Source organism: Eretmochelys imbricata, chromosome 1 (genome assembly GCF_965152235.1).
Source record: "Eretmochelys imbricata isolate rEreImb1 chromosome 1, rEreImb1.hap1, whole genome shotgun sequence".
NCBI lineage: Eukaryota > Metazoa > Chordata > Testudines > Cheloniidae > Eretmochelys > Eretmochelys imbricata.
Window position 1 is genome coordinate 239,197,908 of NC_135572.1, and position 22,219 is coordinate 239,220,126.

The window sequence follows — 22,219 nt, forward strand, 5'->3', positions numbered from 1 at the left end:
TAATTAGTCACAAGTTTAAAATAATAAAATAAACACCGTAAAGGTCAACATTCACACCACCATGGATTGCATGGAATAAATTAAACCTTAAACCAGTTGCAAACAGGTTCCTTCACTCTGCTCAGTCAGTGTTTTATTTATGCCTATACATCGAGTAATACTTTTCTAAATGCTTCTGAAGTAGCAATAATACAAATGAAGGCTTTTGCATCAATAGTTATTGGACAGTAACTTCAACATTGCCAGCTGGGTAGCTACACAGTTCCTTTGTTCTTTTGCATCAGTGCAGGGGGTATGGCTCCACGTGGTGTGTAGAATGAAGAAACGCAACATGTGGTGGCTTAAAGAGGAAAAGCTTCTTTCATTCATCGTTGGTAGAATCAGAAAGGAAGGAACTTCTACTGTCCATGGTACCTTCATAGGTCCTCTCCAGAAGAGGTATATATTGTTATACATAAATGCCCTCAGGGTTAAAACCAGACGACAGTGGATTCTGTAGAATTCGAAGATTACTGGGGAGCTGCCTTGATGAACCTGGGCGTTTCAGGGACCCAGACTGAAATGTTGTCTCTACACAAAAAAGATGATAATTAGTCTGATTTCCTTAATAATTACTAAATATTATTCGTAACATTTAGAGAACACGCTTATTCCCTGGTGTACCAGTGTACTTGGGTGCAGCACAACCATAGCCATTTACATAGAACCAGCCACGCCATCAGGGGGCTCGTTCACCTGCACATCTATCAGTGTGATATATGCCATCATGTGCCAGCAATGCCCCTCTGCCATGTACATTGGACAAACCAGACAGTCTCTGCGTAAAAGAATAAATGGACACAAATCAGACGTCAAGAATTATAACATTCAAAATCCAGTCGGAGAACACTTCAATCTCTCTGGTCACTCAATTACAGACCTAAAAGTGGCAATTCAACAAAAAAACTTCAAAAACAGATTAATTTGCAGACTGGACACCATTAAATTAGGCTTGAATAAGGACTGGGAGTGGATGTGTCATTACACAAAGTAAAACTATTTCCCCATGTTTATCCCCCCACCGCCACTGTTCCTCAGACGTTCTTGTCAACTGCTAGAAATGGCCCACCTTGATTATCACTACAAAAGGTTTTCCCCCTGCCCCCTCCTCTCCTGCTGGTAATAGCTCACCTTAAGTGATCACTCTCGTTACAGTGTGTATGGTAACACCCATTGTTTCATGTTCTCTGTGTATATAAAATCTCCCCACTGTATTTTCTACTGCATGCATCCGATGAAGTGAGCTGTAGCTCATGAAAGCTTGTGCTCAAATAAACTGGTTAGTCTCTAAGGTGCCACAAGTCCTCCTTTTCTTTTTGCGGATACAGACTAACATGGCTGCTACTCTGAAACCTTACATAGAATAGATACACAGGTGACTGTAGAACGGTTGACATTTAGACACACAACTGCCACTCATTTTAATGTGAGTTGTTTGTTAGTTGGCTTTGAAAATATACCCCCCCCCCGCACACACACCCCCAGACAGTGCACACATACAGTAGGATGCATGTAGATACGCACCCAAACTACCAACTCCCCGCCCTCCTAAAAGAAACACCATGGCATCATTAGCAGAAGGGCTCTACATGAGGGTTGACAATAAAGGCCTTGGAAAAAGGAGTGTTTGCAGAAGATTTTTGAAAAGTGGAAGGTATGGGCTGAGATGAAGGTCCAGGGAGGACTTGCAGGGCTGTCACAGCACAAGCTCAGTTACCTGCTAGGTACAACAGTGGTTGCATCACTGGCACAACCATAAGTTGCATGAGTATATTTCAGAGGGCGGTGGGTGTGTGTGTGTGATTTTTTAATGTATGAAAAGAGAACCTGCATAGCATACTCTTGCTACTTAGTTATCATTATCTGCTAGTCCCTCAATATAAAAAGAGTTCATTTGATGTTTAGTGTATTAGTGTTAAAGGAAGAGAGAAGAGTATTTTTTTTTCCCTTACAAAACTTTCAATTTTGTACCTCTTTCGAGCTGTGTGAGAGAAGCCTCCACTTCAACAGGGTCTGCTGGAAGCACTGTGACCTTTGTTCCTGTTTGCTGGATAAATTGTTGGAGATTTACTTGTCTTAGCTCCTTCGTTAGCTGCTCCAGTTCTTGTTCTCTGTCCTAAACAGAAAGGGGGAAAACAAGTCTGTTTAGAGGTGGGTAAGTCTGGAACAGCCGTTCAAAATTCTATCCATCCATTTGTCTCTGGGGCAAGTAATTTTTTTTCTTTGATGGGTAAATAGAAAGTTACTAGTTTTTTAGATATTGTTTTTTTGAAAGATGGTTTGCTGCATAACTTATAAAAGTAAAATGATACTGAGTCATGTGCACTTATCTACTTGTTAGCAGTTATCAGATCTTTATACTTGCTTCCTTGTCCTCTCTCAGACACTACTCAAGTCACCTGAACAGAAATGTAGCACAACAGCAGCAAGAGGCCCTGATAATCCATATCCTGAATGCTACAGATGCTAACCTTTTGTTTAAGGCACTGGCCAGAACCCTGAAAATCTGGCTCCAATTTGTGGTTCTGCCACAGATTTCTTGTATAATTTGGGCAAGTCACTTAATACCTCCGTGCCTGAGTTTCCCATCCGTAAAATGGCGAGGATACTTCCTTTCTCTGTACCCTTTGTCTTGCATATTTCAACTGTAAGCATTTCTGGGCAAGGACTGCTTTTTGCTATGGGTGTGTACAGTGTCTAGCAAGTACATTTCAGAGATTGCTCTGGTTATAAGAAAATAAGTCCTCACAGATTTTTGCCAAAATTCTTCAGAATCTATTTTATCTCAGCTTGCATTAATATCTTACATTCTGAAAACATGCACTCAAGTGTCAGGAAATTCCAAAAATGGATATTCCCCCCCCAATGTTAACTCTGTATTTGTTTACTCTATCCTATAAAAGACACAAAAACAGTAATGCACTGAGGCATTCATTAAACAAAAGGAAGAGGATCAGAAGACATTAAAAACATGCAAGTGGCAATACCAACAGTGTGAATAACCTCAGCCTTTGGAATTTCCTGACTTCTGAGTGCTGGAGGGTAAAATTTTCAAAAGTATCTAAGTCCCATCGAATTAAGCTCCTAAATCACTTAAGAGCTTTTGAAATTTTTCCCTTGAGGTCTCACACCTAATGTTGCATCAATGCTCTTTTTTTTTGCATTTTAAATCTCCTTTTCTAAAAATGCCAATGGCAAGGAAAGAAAGGAAAATTACTAAATCACAGCACATGCTTGACTGAAGGTGTCCTTAAAAATACAGAAGGAGAAGAGTGATTAGGAAATTCTCACATGCATACATGAAAATGCTGACTTTACATGTTCATACCCTTAGAACTACTGAACCAATTTTCTTCCCTTCCTTATTATTCAGCGAAGACCATAAAAAACAAGCCACATTTAAAATTTCTAATTTCAAATCAGTTAGTTATGTGAGCACTAACACTTCAATCTGAGATTATAGAGAAACATATATCCTCTTCTCCCTTGCATAACTCAAACACAGCTGAACTGATTTTGCTCAAACTTTCTGGAAAAAAAAATCTTTAGTTTGAGAACAAGCGCTGAAAATTTAGCCTAATAGGAATTTGCTTGCGACAGCCAGAGCATGTGAGAATGGGAGTCTGAACTGAGTGAGCCTCAGTGGATGTTATCAGCATTGTTATTTAACTAAAATAAATAAATGAAAAGGGGGTTCTCCGGGTATCACAGTAACTAAAAGGATAATTTGTAATGTCACTAGAGGCTGGGGATGGGTGGCTAAACATATATGCTTAGAGTTTTCATGTGTTTTTTTCAGATGCCCATATTAACCATATTTTTATTTAGTAAAAACAGCTTAAATTGATACGGTACTGGAACCTGTGATTCTAAGGATCCCCAAGTCCTTTACATAGTGACAGCAGAATCACTTCACACTACTCAGCTACCGTGGAATGCAGCAGCAGTTTAGTACAGGATATTAAAATAAATAACAGTGCTATAACTAACTGAAACTGAGTGCCTTAATTCTAGGGTGCCTGGGATATTAGACATACCAGGAATAGGGAAATTTGCTTCCCAGTGTCATTGTATCCCCCCTTGCCACTATTTGCTACAAACTGGATCTCCATTTATATTCATTATTTCATGCTCTACTTAGGTCCAAGTGACACTATTAACTTTTGCAGGAAATAAAAAACAGTGACTTGATTCTCCAGTGACATGGGCTCTATAATTGCTTGAGGTAGACAGAAAACAGAATCTTGAACTCAAACAAGTCAGGTAGGAAAAAGGAAGAGCTAGTCTCCAAACAATTGTTTTATAACCTATTAGTTACTTTAACACACCCATTCTGATACTACTTTTGGATCTGCATCTTTTTTCTAAATACTATGCTCATGGAAGATTCTGGAGAGCAGCACTAGACAGACAGAAGTTCAGCCTCAAAAAGGCAAAGGACAGACAGGTAGCGCAAGCTTCAACCTTCATTATCCCAATGTAACTCAAAATGCTGACTTTTAAAAAGGGCCTATTCCTAGTGTAAGAGGAGGGTCCAGGCCTCTGCCAATACAGCCAAATCAGAATACCAAATATGGTGGTAAAAGCGGCTATGTTGGATGTGGACATTCATCCACTAGGAACTCAGACCACTCCGTGATTTCACACAGGTCCTGAACAGCCAAAAGATGGTAATGACTTTGGGTCACTACCAATTATGGTTGCCAAATTTCTAATTGCACAAAACCGAACGCCCTTGCCCCACCTCTTGCCCCCATCTCTTCTGCGGCCCCGTCCAGGCCCTGCCCTTTCTCCAAGGCTGGGGGTGTGGGCTCTGGGGTGGGGCTAGGGATGAGGGGTTTGGGTTCCAGGAGGAGGCTCTGAGCTGGAGCTGAGGGGTTCTTGGGAGTGTGGGAGGGGGCTCTTGGCTGAGGTAGGGGGTTGAAGTGTGGGAGGAGGTACAGGCTCTGGGGAGGGGCAGGGGGTACAGGAGGGGGCTCAGGGCTGGGGCACGGGTTCTGGGTGGCTGCTACCTCAGGCAACTCCCAGGAAGCTGCTGGCAGGTCCCTTGGCACCTAGGCAGATGGCTCTGGGTGCTGCCTCTGCCCGCAGGCGCCACCCCCGTAGCTCCCATTGGCCACGGTTCCCGGCCAATGGGAGCTGCGGAGCCAGCGCTCAGGGCAGGGGCAGCGTGTGGAGCCCCCCTGGCAGCGCCTCTGCCTAGGGGCTGCAGGGACATGTCGCCACTTCTGGAGAGCTGCATGAAGCCAGGTAGGGAGCCTGCCAGCCCTGTGCCAATCAGACTTTTAATGTCCCGACCGGTCAGCACTGCTGACCGGAGCAGACAGGGTCCTTTTCGACCGGGTGTTCTGGTTGAAAATTGGACACCTGGCAACCCTACTGCCTGCCACTGAACCTGCAACTAGAGGTGAAATGTTCCGTGTTGCATTCAGCACTAATTCCTCAAGTAATTGAGTCCCTCTGAATATTTAAAGAGCAAGCACACAAAAATCTTTATCATCTAACCTGAGGGACTAAGGGGCAGGGGAATGAGACAATCACTTATGTCATGGGATTAGGACTGGCTGGTCCAAAAATTGCAAATTCTGAAAATTTCTCATGGAGAAAAGACAGACAAATTTTTCACAAACATCATCATGGAAGATTTCCCCTGTTTTTCTAACCAGCTCTGTCAGATCTTTGACTAATTAAAACTTAAACCTGCTATCTTTCCCCAGGCAGAAAAAAATGTTCTTACCTGTAATCTTTTGGTGGCTTGGCCCAATGACCTTTCTACAGCTTTAATGCCATTTTCTAGCCTCAGACTCTGTTGGCCCTGAATATCAATTTCACTTTTCATCTTCTCAATCTTCTCTTTGACTTCTTCTTCATTCACCTGCGACTCCTGAACTTCCCGGTGCAACTTCTCTGCTTCAAGGCCACTCTCCATTCTGTGGATTTGAACCATATAGTCTTTTAACTTGCTCTCACACTCCAGGATTCTTTGCCTGATCTCCAGGAGTTGTTCCTTCAACTGCTTCTCATTCTCTTGCTCAATCTGCAGTTCATTTTCCCAGAACTCTTCCTCTTCAATCTCTACTTCATTTCTTTTGATTTTCTGTTCGAGTTTGATAATTTCCTCTTCCAGGCTGGAATTATACTTCTGTTCCCAGTACCTGATTTCAGCCTCGTTTGAGTCCAGCTGCTTCTCAATGGACTGAAGCTTCTCAGTCTGGAGGTGGATCAGTTTTTTCAACTCTTCAGCTGTTGTTTTATAGTTGAGCACCTTTTGCTTGAACTCAGATTCTTTACCTTTCCCAAAAATGTCCATTAATCCTTTTGCACCCCCAGTGAAGGTCAAAGATTTCCTTTTTGGCTCTCTCCTTTTTATTAATTTGTCATTCTGAGGCCTTAGCTTGGCTAATGGAGGTAAGCTTTGTCGGTACAAAGTTCTTTCAGGTATTCGAGCAACACTGTCTGAAGTCGGCCTCTCGCTGAGAGATGGCCCTGTGCGGCGTAATATTAACTGCACATCACTTGCATACTGTCCCCATTTGTTCAATGAAATTATAGGATTTTCATGAGGTGCCAAATGCCTCTCTGTATCTCTCCATTTTTCTATCAATGTGTATCTTCCAGTACGACCTAGGGGAGAAAGAATAATGAGAAAGGTGAAAATTGCATGTGTAATACCGAAAACAGTCCAACAGAGGGAACTATTGGCTAAGGATATATACTGACAAGTTATAAGAGTGCTGCATAGTCTAAATAATCCAATCATACATTTTAAGGCTAGGAGGAACCATTACAATAATCTAGTCTGATTTCCTGAACATCACACACGATAGAATCTCATCCAGTAGTTCCTGGATCAAACTCAATATCCCAAGTTCAGTGTCAGAGCATTAGTCTCCCACTGATTTTAGAGAGTACGTTTAAGAAGTGGTATATGGGAGGTAGATGTACAACTCTAAATTACAACAGGATTAGCATAGATCTTTTTTTGTATGTACCTCCAATACAATGCTTTAAAAATTATTCGTCTACACAGCATTAATCTATTATTATTTAGATTGCAATTGCACCCATAACAAGCAAAGTGCTTTCCAACACAGAAGACGACAGTAATCTACTATACTAGAACAGGTTTTAAGTGAAGGCAATAACATCTATTTTGAAAAATTTTGTGCAAAGTAATACAGTGGGTGCCCCGACTCTTTTTTGTCATGAATTGTGCTAAGACAAGTTCTGTTAGCATACAAGAGTAAATGAACAAATTAGTACTGGATTTCCTTTGAATTTGTGATTTGAAACATAATACCTCATGGAAGCTGTAGGACAAGAAATCATATTTTCACTTTGCATTTCAATATAGCAAGCCACTTAGTCTACATTATAACAGTGACCCAATTAACTATGAATTCTAGCAATGGGAAAAGATGAGAGTTTATTATTAGAAAATGACAAATCAGAGACTAGAAAACTTTCTAAGGATATTTTCTCTCTCCACCTACATAATTTGCAAAATTAAATTCTGTGTTCTCACCTGGACAAAAAGTCATCAGATAGGGGCCACTGTTATAAAGACCATAACCCACAATTAAATCCTTAGTTAACCAAGACGATGCTGACACAGCATTATTCTAGTCTAAGCCATGATCAGTATTGTGTTAATTAATGTGATTGCTGACAACCATGTCCAGACTTCAATACAGTAGACGAGGCTAAAGAGACACCACTAGAGGATGCCAAACTTGGTGATTGCGGATACCTGGCTCAGAAAATTTACATAGCAGCGACCAATCAGATCTTTTTTTGGGCTTCAGAGGATTCAGAAAAATGCTCCGATATGTTGAATCCTTTTACGATTGCTGTGATGATCTCTGACCTCTATCCAAGCAGCTGGCTTTACAATGTAATGTGGTTATATTTTCAATAGAGAAAATAAATTATGTTTTTGCTGCCACCAAATTATCCCTTACATATTTATTCATGACCCAGGGTCATCTCCTCCTTGCATTCCTCTATAATTAGATTCAACAGAATTAGATTTTTATTTTTTATAAATTCAATGGATATTCATATTTATTTGTAATCATTTCCCCATTTTTATTGATTAAAATGTTCACAGTTGCATGAAATTATGGAAGGGGCTAGAAAATAGGTAGGAGATCAGCCAATTATTTAGATATTGAGATTCAAAAAGTTAAAGCTTTATAATCAAACAAACTGTCAACATCACATGTCAAAACATATAAAGTAAATATCCTTAAATCAGACTCAAATATTTTCTCAGGCAAAGTAGGAAAAATACTGCTTATCCTTAAATTTCAATTAGCTCTACAGAAATTTTTTTCCCCCATCAGTTGGTGTGCGTGTGTGGTGAAACTGATATTCACCAACATTTACCAATACAAATTTAATCCTTCCAAGCCGATCTATAATACTGCATATGAAGCCAACATGTTAGTCTTCTTCTCCCCACTCCCGCGCCGCATTATTTTTTAAACACTATTGTTATTTTAAAATAAATCAGTCTTCACAGGTAGGGAAAAATAAAACTGAACTCCCCCTACCTTGTGAAGACTAATTTATTGAAAAGTAAAGGAGTACTATGGAAAGGGATCTGGGGGTCAGAGTGGATCACAAGCTAAATTTGAGTGAACAGTGTAACATGGCTAAAAAATATTATATTAAAAAAGTAGCATTATATTTAAGAAAAAGAACTGGGAGAGAGTCTAACTGCTTTCCAAGCATGCTGTGCAATAGTTTGTGACAAGCTCCATAACTATTAGTTATCAGAAAAATGTAATCACATGCTCTCTTAATACAACCTCTCAAACACATTCTTCAGGGGAAATCAGAATGAGCTAGGCAGTGCTGGATTTCATCACTTAATAAGTGCCTGAAATGCAAGTCTTTTTAAAATTTCTCCTTTTTCGAAGCAATTGTAATTGTTCCTTATCCCAGGTAAATGTGAACAATGGATGTCTATGGGATAGAATTTCTTCCCTTTTTCAGCTTTGTACACACTAAGAGTATGTCTACACAGCCTGTGGGGGTAAGCCTCCCAGCCCAGGAGGCTTCAGAACCTGAGTTCCAACCCAAGCTACAACTTCAAAGCACTGTCTACACAGATTTTTTGGAGAGCTAGTCTGAGCCCGTCTACCTTGATTCAGAGGCTTGTTGCCATGGGGCTGTATAGACATACCCTTATTTAAGAGACTGATGGGGAGTTAAGGTTATATCAGACGAAGTCCATGAGAGAGCCATTTGGGGAGATCCAAAGCAAAGATAACCATCCCCCAAACCACTACTACTTTCCAAACATCAAAAGGTATTTTAATCTTGTGTAGATTTGCCTCTGGCTTGCAATTACATTTTCTCAAGACAGCACCCTCAGATAGAATTTTTAGGATGCACACACACAGAGTGCTGTTGTAGGTCAACTAGTTGATATCATCTGATATCGTTAGATCATCCTTGGAAATCATGCTTTACAGCATATAGATAAAGCGTCTGAAATTATTACTTCTGTATCACTTTGGGAGCTCCCACTTCACTATGCCCAGGAACTAAACATTAGCTTGAGAGGGATTGACTAGAAGAGAGAAAACTAGAGCTGACTAGTCATATTAACAAGACAAGGTGGATGTAAGATCAGTTATTGGATCACCACCATCTGTTGGTGAGAGAGACAAGCTTTTGATCCTACACAGAGCTCTTCTTAAGGTAGCCCACACCAAAGAAGAGCTCTGTGTAACCTCAGAAGCTGGTCTCTCTCACCAACAGAAGTTGGTCCAATAAAAGATATTCCCTCATTCAATTTGTCTCCTTAATACCCTGGGTCTGACATGGCTACAACAACATTGCATATAGTCATATTAATAATATTTAGCCAGTTAGCAAGAGGGAAGGGAAGAATAGGTCTCAATACATTTCCTCAGAGAGGAGAGGGTATGTAAGTAAAGAGTACCCACTGTTCCCACCCCCATGAAAGAGATGACAAAATGAGGCAAGTAAAAATGGAAACCGCAGGTCAAATTCAAAACTAAAAACCTCTTTATAGTGACTCAAGATAGGCACTGGAAGAAATTCTATCAGTGTACCAATCTATTTGGCTGAAATTCTTGGAATCAGTTTTAATGTTTATTGGAATAAGGTAGTTGAAAAAGAGCCAATGTGCCAAGAGACACAGTTGTAGATTTGCCAACCCAAAATATTCTACATTTAACATGCAGTATCTTAAGAGTTTGTACTAAGCATCCATGTCACTATTGGTAAATCAAGCCTAATGCAGTTCACCACGGCAAATTAAACACTACAAATCCAGGAGAGGAAAAACATGTTCCAGGATCTCAGAGCAAAGGTTGTAGCTTTGCACTCTACATTGTTAATCCTAAACGCTCATAGCTCTTTTATCTTACAGTCACAGTAATGCTACGAATGTTATTTTGTGTCAAAGAGCCAGGTTCAAATAAACCTTGTAAATCTAAACAGCAGCCCACTGGGTGAGTGCTTAGCATGCAGTTTCCATTCAGTTTGCTACTAAATGCACTACTGTAAAGCAACATGAGAACAAGATAAAATAAGGGGATAAACATGGCACTCTCAAAAGAAAATGCAAGAAGGATATTTACTGAGGTGCTGGACAAAAACATAGCTGTTCGTATCTTGGGTTATGGTTCAAGGTCAACATACAATCTTAAAACAACAAACTTAATGGTCCCAACTCAACACAAAAAACTGTGGCCCAGATTGCAGAGTTAGTGATTTTATATAGTGCAACAACCATGCTTTGAATCCAGTGCCGCCCTAAAACAAAATAACCTTTTATCCCAGGTAAATATTTTTTGGTTTGTTCTCCAGGCCACTTATGGTATAGATTAATCCTCTTTGCTGTAAACAAACCTCAAACTCTAGTTATGAGAATGCTAATTCACAAGTAAAAATGCAACCAAAGTTCATTCAAAACAAACCTCAGAACGTTTCAGAATCAGAAACCTTTAAAGCTAAATTGTTGTTTGTAATCTGCCAGCATTAGCAAAGAAAGACAAGCTGCTTTCATTCCTAATAAAGACCAGCGGTTCTCAGGTTAAAGAAAAATTCACTGTGTTCTGTTTCTTGCAGCATATGTTCCATGCCAGCAACTCGTGACTCAGTAAGACATAGTGTTTCTTTCTGAATTGTGCAGTTTAGATATCTAATCACACAAATCCGTACAAAAAATGATGTTGAGAGAACATTAAAGTTGTACAGTTAAGCATCAAAAGGCATAAAATGTCAAAAGCTAAGGTTGCATGCACAATTTTAACACTGACCCCTTGTGCATATCTATCATGATACAATCTTTATTTACAATGCCTGCTTACTACATCCCAAACAATACAATTACACATTTTTCTCTACTCACTAAGGTACATGTGTAGCATCTTAGAATAGTCTTATTTTTGTACGTGTCTGCTGGGTCAATGTGCCAATGAAAATGATTTGTCTATCGAGGAACAAATGATATAGTAAGTTCATTATTGATAGAAAAGGAGTCAGAAGTCCTGTACTACACAATTTCCCTTCAGACAAGCAGCAATTCAGGAGAAGCTAGTGATAAATGCAGGTCCCCTACATAAGCCAACAATTTTTCCACTAGTAGCCTAATATTGTTACTTCCATCAGAAGTACACAGTGTAATAAGGACTGTACTTCGCAGTTTTAATATAAAATTACTTCCATTGACTGAAAGTATGAGCTTGTATTTTTTTTTTTAAAAATTGGCAAGATCATGTATAGAGGTTTGGCCCCAGCTCCTTCTATAGCTCATAGACATCCCTTTTTCAGACAGCCAGAGTTAGCTTTAACAAGTGAGCTGTGCCAGCCACTGCTACACTGGAGGGTCAGGACCTAAACACCAGCACCTTGCATGGCAGGCCACTCTACTGCTGGTCTGGCATTGACCTAAGTTTTAGGGTATAAGAGAGAGACAGTTACATGGAACTATGATTAAACTAATGAAATACAGTTACTGTGGAATTAAGGTTTTTTTTAAACTAACCTGAAAAATGTGGATTTGTAGATTATACTTCATGACTATAGTTTATAATTAAAAATGAGCAGGCTTCTGGTCCTATTTAACAGTGATCATTTTAAACCCTCTGTTTAAGTTTAGCACTTCGGTTACAATCATCCCACACAGGATTATTTCTGTTAGTTAAAAACCAGTGGAAGTTCAAAGTAAAAGTGGTACCATTTCCACTCCCATGAAATACCTTTGCTGGGTCTGTAATACAACTGACCACCAATACTGCATTTAAAATCAAACAACACATTTTCACAATTGCACTGCCCAATGTGTGATACACACATCCTGAGCTCTTTTGGGCAGAGACCATCTGCATTTGTTATATCTCTGCTCAGTGCAATTGGGCTAGGGCCTCTAGTTATTACCACAATACAAATAATAAACAGTATCAGTAGCAATGATAATGAAAGCACAGAATATGATTTCAATGGGATGGTCCAAATTTGAACTAAATACAAGGACATTTAGTCAACTGTGCTCCTGCCTTCTTCGTAAGCCCTCAGAAATCATCTTTTTGCTCTGTTTATACACAGCGGGGTCCTGCTCCGTAACTAGAGCTCCTAGACACTATAGTAATACAAATAATAATGTCCCTTTAATAGCCTTGCTGTGCTTGTGTACCAGATCAAGCCAGGCTTCTCTCCCTCCCACTGCACCTCCCATTGCAGAAGCAACATCTACTCTTGTACTATGAGATGTGAGGTGTGAAGAAGAGCACTGTGCTTGTGCCTCAGTCTGGATTCCTAACATGCCAAGATATTGGCTCTTCTCTTGACCCTGACACAACAGTTTTCATTGGTAGATCTTGGGATTAGTAGGGGCCCTTACTGCAGCGGAGGACAAAAAGACAGAAAGGTAAGTGAAGGAATCGAGAGAAAGAATGTGAGACTTTCAGAAAAGAAAATCAGTGACTTCACCATCCCCAGTCTTCATAAGCCAACCAGTGCAAGACAAGAAGGATCAAGAAGAGATGGTAATATGAACAAGGAATGAGAGAAGGGAAAGAAGGAGAAAAAACCCTGAGAAGCAGGACAAATTATATAGAAAGAGGGAGAGGTGCAATCAATAAGGTGGGTTTTTGGTGGTAGGGTAAAGCAAGGAGAGAAGAAAACAAACAAACAAACAAACAACAACAGAGCAGGACCTAAAGGATCCAGGGTAAGAATGACACGCTAATGGGTTGGGCAAAGAGACAGTGACATGGGGCAGAAGAACAAATAAAAATCCCAGAGCGTCCCAGTTAGAAATGAAGAGATTCATTCTGTGAGGCCCAAACCATGAATAGTATAGAGAAGGTAGAGCAGGTTCTTCTGTTCACCTTCTCTCATCATACAAAAGGACAAGGGGACATTCCCTGGAATAAAAAACAGCAAATTTTCAACTCACAAAAGTAGTACTTCTCCCTTGCAATATACACTCAGCTTTTGGAACTCACTGGCATAATATAACACTTATTAGGATTCAAAAAGGGATAACAACAATATCCAGAGTTATAACAGTCAGGATTAATAGCCTCCAAGAGTTTGGAAGGAATATGAACTCTCATTCTTCAGGACTTAAACCAAATTCTAACTGCTGGGGATTAGAGGAAGTTTTCCTGGTTGTCAGGTTATTCCATAGGTGTAAGGTGTCTACCACCACGGTTCTTCCACTTCATTCTGACACGTGGCACTGGCCATAGTCAAAGACAAAACAGTGGACTCGATGGACCTTGGCTCTGGTCCAATCTGGCAATTGCTAGTCAAGATGTGACCGCTATAAAAACAGCTAGAAAAGAGAGCCATTACATATCTAATGTAAGACACAAATAGGACTCATCTGGTCCCTTTACTATCTATTTGGATCTCTCACATGTGGCATTCTAACCCCAAGAAAGAGACAGAAGAGAGAAATTTAACTCTGTCTTAGATATCATGACAATTTAAAAGGCTGTTTTCTAACATGGCTGTTTTTAGAGAGAGATTACACTGGCTGAACTGTACTTTTAATCAACTTTTTTTTTTAAAAGGTGTGAAACATTTTAGGTTAGATTTTGTTTGATTTAGCAAAAGTAGTAACGCTAAAGCTCTAATGGCATTGATGGAAAAATAATTGCGAGTAATTTTAATAAAAATTTAAGGTTTGAACTCAATACCTTTGAACTATGAAGCTGACATTTGATCCACTAAGTGACAGAGGCTTAAGCAATTTAAATCCATAGCAATTTAAAGGCATGATTCTGGTTACCTGAGAACTCGTTTTCCATTAAATGCCAAGAATGATTAAAAGAATCAAAAAAAGTAAAAGTAAAGACTAGAGAGTTTAAATTACTATGTGCTCCCATGATCTCAGAAAGTAATGGAAATCAGATTTAGATCCTAGTCTTATAAAAACCAAACACAGACTCTCAACTATACTGATGTAAACAGTCCTATTAAATTCAATGGGTAAAAGTGAGTAAAGTTATTCACAGGGCAAAAGTATTTACGTGACTAGGGCTTATCTATATGACAAGTTACAGTGCGGCAAGCCAAGGTGCGAATGTACAGTGCACCACTTTGCTGCACAGTAATGTCCCATGTGGACACTGCTACAGCACAGCAGAAGTCCTAGAACGCTACTGTACACCAAGATGCACTCTGGGACTTTCAGTGGACTGTAGCAGTGTCCGTACAGGATAATCCTGTACAGCAAGCTGATGTGCTGTAGATTCACACCCCACCTTGCTACATGGTAACTTGCCATATAGACAAGCCCTGAACTTATGATGACCTCCTTCAATAGGAAAGTGTGAGCACAAGGTAATACCCCTATATTCAGGCAAGCTATTATTTTACTATAAAATACTTTGCACTCCTCTATTACCTTCCATCTGAGCATCTCAAAATGCCACACAAACATTAAGCCTTACACATGATATAACAATTTTACAGATGGGTAAAGCCAGACAGAAGATGTCTGAATAAGCAGCTTGCCCAAGATCAGAGAGCAAGTCATGGCAGATTTGATGATAAAACAAGTTTGGCTCACAGTTGCATTCTCTACTACTAGACAAGACACTCCACCTTATTAAAAGGAGCAGCAAAAAACAATTTATTTTATATGATGACAGTGTTATTAGGTCTGTGGAAAAAAGAGTCAGAAAACTTATTTGAGCAAGTCAATATCCCAGATTCTAAAACACAAAGTTGTGGGGTCATCCCATCTCACTGCTATCTTATACGTCCATTCTATTATTAACTCTGTCTTTAGAAACTGCAAAGAATTTCATAAGTTACATATTTAATTTGCAGTGTTTTTGTAGCCGTGTTGGTCCCAGGGTATTACTGACACAAGGTGGGTGAGGTGATATCTTTTATTGGACCAACTTCTGTTAGTGCAAGACACAAGCTTTTGAGCTATAAAAGACCTGAAGAGCTCTATGTAACTTGAAAGTTTGTCTTCCACCAACAGAAGTTACTCCAATAAAAAGATATCACTTCACCCACCTGTTCTCTCTAGAAGTAACATATGCAAGTTTTAAGCTGTACTACTTTATACTACATGATTACTTCAGTGTTTCTGTAATAACAAACCTGAGTTTGCACTTTGATTTTTTTTAAACCCAAACTCAAGCAATAATGTGCTCCTTTTTTCTAATCCACTGTCGATTTGGTGCAACTCAGTTTCATCTTGGAGCTTTTACAACAGGTGTGTTCCACAGCCAACTCTGGTGTTTTCTTCAATGGAAATTATTTGCCAAAAAGGTAGCATTTATGTGATTTCCCAGATCTAATCCTAGCTAAGCCATAAAATGCTGTAATGCAGGTTTGGAACAACTTTAACAAATCTTCGCTCTTTCTTCATGAGTCCATCTCTCTTTCACAAAGAAACAAATACACTCCAGGAAGCCAATAAAATATTGCTTTGATGGACTGCATTTTTTTTTTTTTTTTTGAAGAGACAGCTGTGTTTCTTGTTCAATGGGCCCATGTTTTGCTGATATTCCGCTACGGCTAAAAACATCCCTATTTAAAGCAATTCTGTCATTTTAATTATTTTCCACAGGAAACTGTGGCTAGGATAGAAGAAAAAACATAAAAGGGCTTTGGTTAGAAATTCAAACTTAACCTTCTGGAGACTGAAATATTCTGTTTCCATGAAACAAACATACATTATTGTTTTGACTATTAAGGACCCATTTATTCCCTGGAGGGGATGGAAATCATAGCTAATGCAATGGGTGGTTATAGGGGGTAGGAGTCAGAGGAAATCACTACTGAAAAACAGGACAAGTGTACTGATGACAGTAATATTCATTGTTCTTCCTCTGGAGGATAGGTCATATTTTAGCAGGGTAGGGAGAGGAGTTTTGAATGGAAAAACACTAAAGAAAGATTACTAGTATCCACCTAAGGCTTCCCATTCTAATCAGCTAGGAAGGTCACACTATGTTCTTTCAGATAGGGATCATTTTTATTCTACAGCCCCAAACTTGCAATGCGATCTGGACAGGTGGACAACTGTGCTCACTTGTACCACAATGAAGGACTGGGGCCTGTGACTGGATAGTACTTAGTACAGTGGGGTCCTGATCTGTCTGGGGATTCGAAACACTGCTGTAATACAAATATTACAGACATGTTTTCACCTCTAAGTTCCTTTTTAAAAAACTTAGCTTGTACTTTTCAACATTAAAAAAAGGTGAATTAAAAGAAGATTCTCTTTATCAGAAGCTGCACTGGTGAAATGTTCATAAGACCCCTCGCAGAACAATATTGGAAGTACTAGTCCTGGTAAGAAGCAGAAAACTAGCAGGACATTTTTTATTAATTATTATTATTATTAATAATAAAACTAGACAATGATGAGTACAATGGAAAAAGCAGCTCACATCTCCTGGCAAAAAGTTCCATTTCATAGTGAGACTTCCTACTTTTCCATTTAAACTGTAAGCTGCTTGTTTTTAATTTTACCTTTTGGAGAAAAAAAACCCAACCTCTCTCTCTTTATGGAAATTGTGTTTCTCTGACTCATCCAGCATGGTTAAGTTTTCCTCACCTTGTAACAATCATATAGTACTAGATGAAACCTGCACGGTGTAACATAATTGTTCCTCAATATTCCAGTGGGAAGTTTTTTTTCAGTAGAGGGACACACACACAACTTGGTAGTTCTACTTCTTTACTGAAGAGTGTAGATCATCTCCTCCAGCTAAATCATTTCCAGCTCCTTTCAAGACACAGCTATAGGAAAATGTATTATCTGAAAAAGTGGTATTCCTTCAGCCATAATGATCTCCCTGATGGTTTTTTTTAAATCAGCGTTGCTATTTAGTTCAAAATTTGTGCACTTTTCATGTTTTTTTAAAGGCCAAGGAGAACTCCAGATGTAAAAAAACAAAAAAAACCTGACTTCCACGTGAGATGGAAACTGAAATCTAATTTGAGTAAAAACTTTGAGCAGTATCGTATTCTATTTACACCTACATACAGAGGGGGAACAAATGGGATTCTACATGAAAAGTCTGCTGTTTTCCACAACATATCTGAGCAGTTACATCCATCAGAAATGCAATCTCGATGGACACAAGATAGAAATGCGCTTTCCATGGAAGGGCCAACAGAAAGGGCCACAAACTTGTAAGGCGCAGGTTAAAAGCCTTATCCTGCATCAAAGTATGTTAGTGGCAGAACTCTTACTAATTGCCACAGGATCAGGCCCCAAGTAGCCAGGGAGCAGGTCCTCACCTGATATAAACTATCATCGGTCAATTGTTTTGAATGGTGTCCACCTCAGTCTCTATCTGGCACTTTCCCATCCAAAACCTTTACCGAGGGGTAAGCAACTTCTGGTGATTTTTCCATTCCTTCCTGAGATGAGGAGGTTTTCACCAATCTTTACTGGTCGAGTGAAGTGACGCCTAACACTCAGATTGATGGCATTTCTTTGCCTGTAATGTGATAACTTTTAAAGACCTACAGCACCAACTTGCCACTGTCAAGGGAAGAGGTGATGAAGGCAAGCATCAAGGTTAGGGTTTAAGGTTAGGGTCCCTAGAGTGAGTGATGACTGCCTGAGTTAGTTCTGGTGTCAAAATATTACTGCTCAGGCTTCTCTGTCTGCAGCAACAAATGAGCACCATCACGGGGAAGATGTTGATATGAAACTGATTAAAACAATGAAGAGAAGCAGTTTAGACACCAGTGAAATTTAGGTAAAATAAAGAATCTTGTAAAACTTCTATGGGTTCAGGGAGAGATGGTGTTTCTGCCTGTCATTGTTGGTTGTTTGGCCAATAAGAGATTGGTAGAAGTCCACTCAGCACAGCAAGAAATGGAGAAATCAACAAGTGGTGTTTAACACACAATAAGAGTTTGGGACAGAAAGTCAGTCCAGGAATCGGAGAACCACTTATTGGGTGAGCCAAAACAGCAGGAGTCATTCGTGTACAAAGGAAGTGCAGCCATTCGACTGGAGCGGAAAGAGATACATGTGGAAAAGTGCCAGACAGAGACTGAGCTGGAGGGATGCTGCTTGTGTGAGAAGAAGAAAGCATGTCAGATCCTGCTACACAGAGGTGAGACTGGCAGTTTCAGAGCAAGAGACAAAGAGGGGAAAAAGTTGAGTAAGTACAAAAGCACAAGCCAAGAAAAAGGAGGGAGGAGAAAGGGAAGAATGAGTGATGTAGCGAAGAACAGAAACAAAGTGCAGAATCAAAAGCAGAGTGGCCCCTTTGTAACCTCCCCAAGTGCCCTTTTAAAAACCTGTTGTAAAATTATTTCTTCAGTACTGTGAGGAAAAAGAGGCAGCTGTATTGTATTTGAGACCATTCGTGAGCTATGAATGACTTTAAGGGGGTAATGGCAGTTACCACTGGCCAGTGCTTTCATCAGACGATCCTACTGAAAATCAGTCTGATGGTTGCAAGGGCTCCTGGTGTTGTTTTGGCATGAATGATGTACCTGCTACATTCCAGGTTGGTCAATAAACAGGTTAATGGGTCTGTGCAGCTTTGGAATGGTTTTTAATTTAAGACAATCACATACTCATGTACAATTAGAAATGGAAAAACAAAGAGCATCTGCAAAGCTTTGGAAACATGCCAATAGCAGCCTCTGAGACAGATGGTTATTAGCTTGGCATGGCCAGTGTGACTTACGTAGGACACAGACTCTGCACCATTAAAAATTTAAGATCAGAACCAGCCAAGGTGGAGGCCAATAGCGACTGGCTCATATCTACCGCAAAATGCCAGATGAGGGCTTTCCTAAGGCACTGATGGCTTATAAGTGGCTATAATTTTTTTAAGCCCCTCTGACAGATGCTACTGATGACTAAGCCACCTGACAAGCTGCATGGATGGACAAATCAATTTGTATGAATGCACATAAGGGAGTGCTTAACTTGCTGCTGGCAGAGATGATTATTCCCCTTGTTGTGCAAGTTTAAAAAAAATAAAGATGTCATTTTATCCAGTAGAATGCACAATCTATCTTAAAATTCATGGCAGGCTTTACAGAAGGCCTAGGGGAGGCAGACAGTGATACACTGTTCTCCTAAAGGGTTAGTAGCCCTTTCCATTTTGGTACCTGATAGCCTCGTCTAAAATGCCTGGCTTGATGGCTCGAATGCCTAAGTCATACAAGTTTAGTACATAAATGACTTCACTTCAAAGATGTACATGCAGAATGCAAATTGTGCTGCGTGTGGGTGACACACCAAACCATTATCATCAAACAGGCTTGATGTCCTTCAGTAGGCTCTAGAAGCATAGGGAAGATGTTGGATCATGAGAGAAAGGGTTGGTTGGTGGGGGAAATATAGTGAGAGCTGAAAAAAGCTCTAGAGGTGGGTCTCTGGCTAAGAGGGCCAGATTAGGGGATAGGTGTTACAGGAATGTGCCTGTGCCCCAGCTCCTAGAGTCAAAGTAATCTAAAATTCTAATAAAGTATATTTCTAGCTCTCACTGTTACAAAGAAAACACGACCCAAGTGTAATTGATGCACCAATGTTTGCTGGACTTTGCAGAGAAGCCATAGCTTTGAGAGGTGTGAACTGCTCTATTCATCCCAAAGGGTTGTGAATTCAAAGCTGCTGGTTTTGGGGGGGTCTCTTGCCAAAACCCTCAATAGTGGACTCTGTGTGGGGGGCAGAGGACCTTTGCTGCTCTCAGCCCATCATTGTTCTGCTGAGGTGGGGTCAGCAGAGGTTCTCCATGGCATGGGTTTTCTTGCTTGAGTGCGCTCCAAGACTTTGTAACTATTTTTTTAAAACCCTACAAAATTTGAGAACAGAGTCTGGCAACACCGATAGTTGGCCACTGTGGGTATGTCTGCACTGCAAATTAAGCCTGGGTCTGTGGGACTCAGGCTTGTGAACTCGGTGTTTCTAAGTCCGTGCTTGAGTGTCAACAGAGCACCGTAAACCTGGGCTTACAATAGCTGGACTCTGGTCTCACAGCCCAGCTAACTCATCCATGCTGCACTATGCAAACATTCTGACTTGGGTCTGTGGTCAGATCTGTGGCCACGCTGCAAAATGACAGCGCTTGGACCTGAGTCACAATAGGACTCAGGCTCTGACCCAGCCCCTAGGACCTGGATCTTGAGTGCTTGCTGACCTGGGTCAGACTGATGTGTGTGTAGATGGAAGGAGGGGATAAAACCTAAGTCCGAGCCTGGGCTTAGTGTCCAGGATAGACATACCCTGCAAGTACTCGAGTGAATGATGTCTACACAAGCTGTTTTAGCAAATAGCAACCAGAACGCTAAACACACTTCTTAAGCAGATATTCAAGACACACCTACCACCACACAATGCTAATGAAAGGGTAACATTAAGAAGAGAAGAACTGAAGAGACTACACTCTGTTGATGGGCAGCTAGGAATACTTGCAATGTATATAATTTCAATGAATATCACCAGCTTGTAAAAGAGACATCTAGTTATTTTATGCTAGCTCAGTTTTTCCTTGGTACTTAGCAACCAGCACTTACAGTTTAGTCCTTAAAATCTGTTAAAGAAAATACGTGGGCTGTATTTACAAACTAAAACAAAGAGCAGCATCAGAGGGGTAGCCGTGTTAGTCTGGATCTGTAAAAACGGCAAAGAGTCCTGTGGCACCTTATAGACTAACAGGCGTATTGGAGCATAAGCCACGAAAGCTTATGCTTCAATATGTCTGTTAGTCTATAACGTGTCATAGGACTCTTTGCCGTTTTTAAAGAGCAGCATGTTATTAGCTGGAGAGTAACTTTATGCAGAACTAAAAAGTTTGCAGATATGTGCATACATTTCCTTTTTGCAAATTTCCAATGACTCACCATAGCTATATATTTTAGTCAAACCCAAAGGGGCTTAGAAGAGGGATACTTAAAGTTTAAGTCTAGAAAGGGACCAGCAGATCATCAAGTCTGATCTTCTGTATATCACAGGCCACCAACACCACCCCCACACTAAACCCAACAACCAAAATTAAACTACAGTATTACAACCCTCAGGAGACTAGGCTATCTTCCATCTGGTTTAATAAAATACATCACACCAATTCATTCCCACCAATCCAAATAATCCTTTTGCATACCTATAGCCTGAGCCAGGGCTATCACCACCTCCTGGCAAGTTGTGACTTCAGTGACCCCACAAACGATTCTCTGGACTCCATCTACCCATACTTTGAGCTCCATGGTGCACCAGATCATCCAAGAGCCATGAATGTAGTCATCAGGATGTCAAGTCATGTTTACAGCTACACCAAAGACGACGAGGCTGACTTCTAGTAATCAGCTGGAAAAGAAAATAATGCTGCCTTTTAGTGTAAGGCATTGACAAGTTATATTACAAACAATTTACTTAACGTGTATGGGGTTGGGGGAGGCCTTCTTCAAAGTCAAACATTTTAAACCGAGTTAGGTTTTGTAACATGGAATGAGATGTAATTTTTATTTTTAAATAACTCATTTTGAGGGCATTTCTGCATTCTCTTTTAGGGCTGGAAACCCTAGCACAGCAGCACTGTGGTAGGTCTCAAGAACAAGAAAATGAAACCGCTAATTCCTGTTCAAGATGAGAAAATTTCATACACATACAAAATAAAAATTAAAAAACCTAGCAGAAATAAGGGAGAGTAAACCCCATTTTAAAAATTCATATGGTTTTAATAAC

The 22,219-nt window shown here is 40.1% G+C and overlaps 1 protein-coding gene across 1 annotated transcript; it reads right to left on the reverse strand.

Annotated features, from left to right (window-relative positions):
• Window positions 1–387: 387 nt before the first annotated feature.
• On the reverse strand, window positions 388–21,756 carry RASSF8 (Ras association domain family member 8). The gene is made up of 4 exons (XM_077807457.1): window positions 21,639–21,756; window positions 5,777–6,663; window positions 2,011–2,155; window positions 388–570 (listed from the first exon to the last, which is right to left on the reverse strand). Exons 1-4 carry the CDS (start codon window positions 21,754–21,756, stop codon window positions 449–451), a joined length of 1,272 nt encoding a protein of 423 aa, XP_077663583.1. The 3' UTR covers window positions 388–448.
• Between the last annotated feature and the right edge of the window lie 463 nt (window positions 21,757–22,219).

What these genes read in the sequence shown, in the direction of transcription:
- RASSF8 (XM_077807457.1), bottom strand. Translation starts at nt 21,756, where the DNA reads ATGATCTGGTGCACCATGGAGCTCAAAGTATGGGTAGATGGAGTCCAG. An exon ending in AGCCCTGGCTCAGGCTATAG is followed by an intron (nt 6,664 to 21,638) that starts GTATGCAAAAGG and finishes TTTCTCCCCTAG; the next exon opens with GTCGTACTGGAAGATACACA. An exon ending in AAGCCACCAAAAGATTACAG is followed by an intron (nt 2,156 to 5,776) that starts GTAAGAACATTT and finishes CTTTCTGTTTAG; the next exon opens with GACAGAGAACAAGAACTGGA.